The 3998-nt window shown below is 38.8% G+C and overlaps 1 protein-coding gene across 1 annotated transcript in view; it reads right to left on the bottom strand.

Annotated features, from left to right (window-relative positions):
• Positions 1–930: 930 nt before the first annotated feature.
• The window catches only part of LOC119579210 (Fanconi anemia group J protein homolog), a gene marked incomplete in the record, with an annotated part of 60392 nt that continues 57324 nt past the window's right edge, over positions 931–3998 (bottom strand). Inside the window, 2 exon segments of the mRNA XM_037926906.1 lie at positions 931–1187; positions 3730–3844. Coding sequence (XP_037782834.1) covers positions 1011–1187; positions 3730–3816 — 264 coding nt within the window.

Below are 3998 nucleotides of genomic sequence, written 5' to 3' on the forward strand. Positions count from 1 at the left end.
ACACACACACACACACACACACACACACACACACTCCTCTCTCTCTCTCTCTCTCTCTCTCTCTCTCTCTCTCTCTCTCTCTCTCTCTCTCTCATTCTTTCAGTCATTCACACTCACTCATTCATTCATTCCTTCACTCACACTCACTTATTCATTCATTCTTCACTCATATTCACTTATCAATCATGCACTCTCTCACCCTCAATCACTCACTCCCTCACTCATTCATTCATTTCTCACATTCATTCATTTACTCACTCACTCACACTCATCCACTCACTCATTCATTCACTCATCCACTCACTCACTCACTCACCAGGGTTACTGCCATTACCGCATGATACGAATGCGACGCCAGAGCCATGATTTCGCCGTTGGTTGGAGTTAGAAATCAATGATTATCTGCGTATCATGATGTAAGAATTTATACAAAGTTGTTATTCTGTAGTAAGATTTCCAAAATTTTAACTGAAGTGCAGACGGTGTCATGGTTAGCGGGTGAGTTACAGACGTATTCTTAATCCGATGTCAAGGATCCATCATCGCATTCGCATAGTTTACAGTAATGATCTAATTAATGTCACTCGCCCCATACACACACAACACACTCACTCACTCACACACACACACACACACACCACACTCGCACCCACACACACATCGCCCCCACACACACACTCTCTCTCTCACTCACTCTTCTCTCTCTCTCTCTCACTCACACACACACACACACACACACACACACACACACACACACACCACAAAGGAAATGGTACAGGAATACACTGTGATCTGTGGGTCTGTGATCCCACACACTACACTAAAAATAAAATTATGTAAATATCTTTCAACATATCACATATATTTAGAATACCATAAAACACTATATTAAGTTAACAAGAAAACATTCACAATCCCCCCCCACCTACACCAAACCCACCCACACACTTCGCACAAGAATCACCAACAGGAATCAATACTTTCAATATCAGATTTTCCACTGCGTAGCCTTATTTTCCAAGAATATTTACACTTATGCAAATGTCACCATGCCAAATATACTTGCTCTGCATACCTGTTTCTGCTTGTTGCCATGCCAGCGTCGAGCAAAGGAGGGCTAATGACTTTCCTGATCCTGTCGGGGATTCCAGTAAACAGTTCTGTCGCCGCTGGAGACCTTTCACAATCTACCGAAAAAGATTTCCAGTCAACACTCGTGCTTCTGAGACCATGAGGTAAGAAAAGAAGAAAAGAAAAGAAAGAAAGAAAAAAAAAAGGTTATCTTCAAAGGCTCTAAAAAAATTAATAACATTAAGAGACAGAAGGAATATATCTATATATATATCTATATATCTATCTATCTATCTAATCTATATATTTTTTTACAGCAGCACTAAAATAGTTTTTTTTCTAACTAATCTATAACTAAAATAACAATATAGCATCAGAAGTCGTAAAGTCATTTGTGGAGTCACTCAACATATCAAAATATCCAAGAAAGGTATAACCAGAATGCAGAGACTGTCGTAAAAAAGAAGAGAAAAAAGAGAGGGAGAGAGAGACAATATGAATAAGAAAAAAAAAGAAGTCTAAGGTTATTAGTGACACAAACCATTCCCAGAAATGATTTCATTAAATACTTCAAGATATTAGATATGACCATAGTCCAACATGAGGAAATATGAGGTGCACCACAGGGGAACAAGCTGTAGCTGCAGGAATCCCATGGAGGGGGGGAAGGGGGGTGGCCATGCCCTCAGGGTAGGTTAGGAATGCAACTGAAAAACTGAGAAAGGGTTAGAGCATCTTAAAGGATTTAGCTTACTATGTACACGAGTTTTAGACACATACTTATCTATACTTGTAACCACTGGAAAGCAGGGAATGATTTAAAGGAAGGTAAACAACTTTTACCAAATTCTACATTTTCCCAACATCTGATAACACTAAATTATCTTTATGAAACGTTACAGAGTGAACTTAAACTCAAAGCTACAAATTTGCTATTCAGTATACCCTTAAACCACAAAAAAAAACATATCTCTAGTACAAGTTCCACTTCTAAAACTTTCCCCAAGACATATACATAAAGATCTGATGATTACAAAGGGCAGAAGAAGTAATGTAAATCCTTAACATTACCAACTGTGTATACCCAAGTTAAGATACTATACGAAAAAATGTTAAATTAACATGCACATTTCCTCCTCTTCGACCAACAAATAATGCTAAACAAATTTCTACAGTTGTGGAGTAATGGAGAGGGTAAATGTAACCAAAAGCTTTTCATGGAGGAACAATGAGTTTTTATCATAAAGCAGCTTTGTATACAAGGTCTGGTTATTCTTTATATAGCTATAATAATACAAGACAATTAACTTTTTATTTTCCTTTTTCAGAAAGCATATCAAAATTCTTCTCTATCAATCTTCGAAAAGCTCAAAATCATGGAAAAGTGCTATTACAATAAAAATATATGGATAACATACACGTATTGTTAAACATGTTAAAATCTCTGAAAACTAATTTCTAAGATAATGTACAACTTCACTAACTTTTCTTACAAGAAGCAAGTTTTCTACAACAATAGTCTTTGAGCGAGAACAGGCTGATAATGCAAAACAAACTGCAACAAACAATACTACCCCAGCACTGGAAGGCTGGACACTACTAGGTTCATTATCCGAATGTCACCAGCATACAAAAATACAACAAGAACAGGAGGAACACCAAAAGCAAAAATATTAAAAGCAAAGAAAGGTAACCGAGACACCTGAGATTTCTACTTTCAATAATGCAAGTAAGAAAAAAACGAGGTAGAGAAATAAGCAATAGAAATGGGACATATGAGGAAACAGGTGTTAGAAATAACAAGGCAGATCATAAAATAGTGAGTAGCTGATACAAAGCAAGAAAATGCCAACGATAATAAAACACAAGTGTATGATAATAACATCTCTTTAGCACTGTAATAACCAAGGATATTGTCAATACGTACGTTGCAAGGTAGTCGATAAAGATCAACATGAATATCGTGTGAAGAAGTAAGCACTTGATGCAACATGATGATACACTTATGTGGTCATGAAGACGTGCAAACAACAGTAATGCAGAGGTTGTCAGAAGCCTATCGAGGGGACGCGGTGGTAAGGAGGCAAGAAGTGCGGGCAGGGGCAGTAACTGGTACCGAATGAAGAGAGGGAATTGACACCATGTATGCCATTTCTATGCCGGCCTCGGGTATGTTAGGCGCGTCTCAGAGATGCGAACCGATCGCGCGAAAATATTTACAGAGGAATAGTACAGAAAAAAAAAATAAACACAGCAGTTTAATAAACGCACCGGGCACGATACGCAGATAAAGTGATACAAGAACCAGAAAAGGAACACAAAAGAAAAAGAGAAATGTCAATCATGAGATATCAAAGCTGCTTGAAGAAGAAGAAGAAGAAGAAGAGAAGAAGAAGAAGAAGAAGAAGAAGAAGAAAGAATGAGAGAGAGAGAGAGAGAGAGAGAGAGAGAGAGAGAGAGAGAGAGAGAGAGAGAAGAAAGAAAGAAAGAGAAGAAAGAAAGAAAGAAAGAAAGAAAGAAAGAAAGAAAAAAAGAAAGAAAGAAAGAAAGAAAGAAAAAAAAAAAAAAGGTGCCGGCGGTCTTCAACCCCTCAAAAACCTTTACGAATACCCCCAAGGGAAATACCTTCACACCACACCCGTAGGCTGGTATACTAACCTGCGCCATCATAGCCATCTGCGACGGGTATGGCCTGACGGGGAACTCCACTCTGACGCCGCCTATAGTGTACGTGTTGGAGTCCATGGTGGTGGCGGCCGCTGTGACGCCCGACCTGTTGGTTGAGGAAGAGAGGAAAGCTAAGTCCGGGGGTTTTGGACGATTTGGGTGAAGCAGAAGTCTTGATTACATCCTTTGAGAGAGAGAGAGAGAGAGAGAGAGAGAGAGAGAGAGAGAGAGAGAGAGAGAGAGAGAGAGAGAGATGCAAA

This window comes from Penaeus monodon, chromosome 12, assembly GCF_015228065.2.
Source record: "Penaeus monodon isolate SGIC_2016 chromosome 12, NSTDA_Pmon_1, whole genome shotgun sequence".
In the NCBI taxonomy this organism is placed as follows: Eukaryota; Metazoa; Arthropoda; class Malacostraca; order Decapoda; family Penaeidae; genus Penaeus; species Penaeus monodon.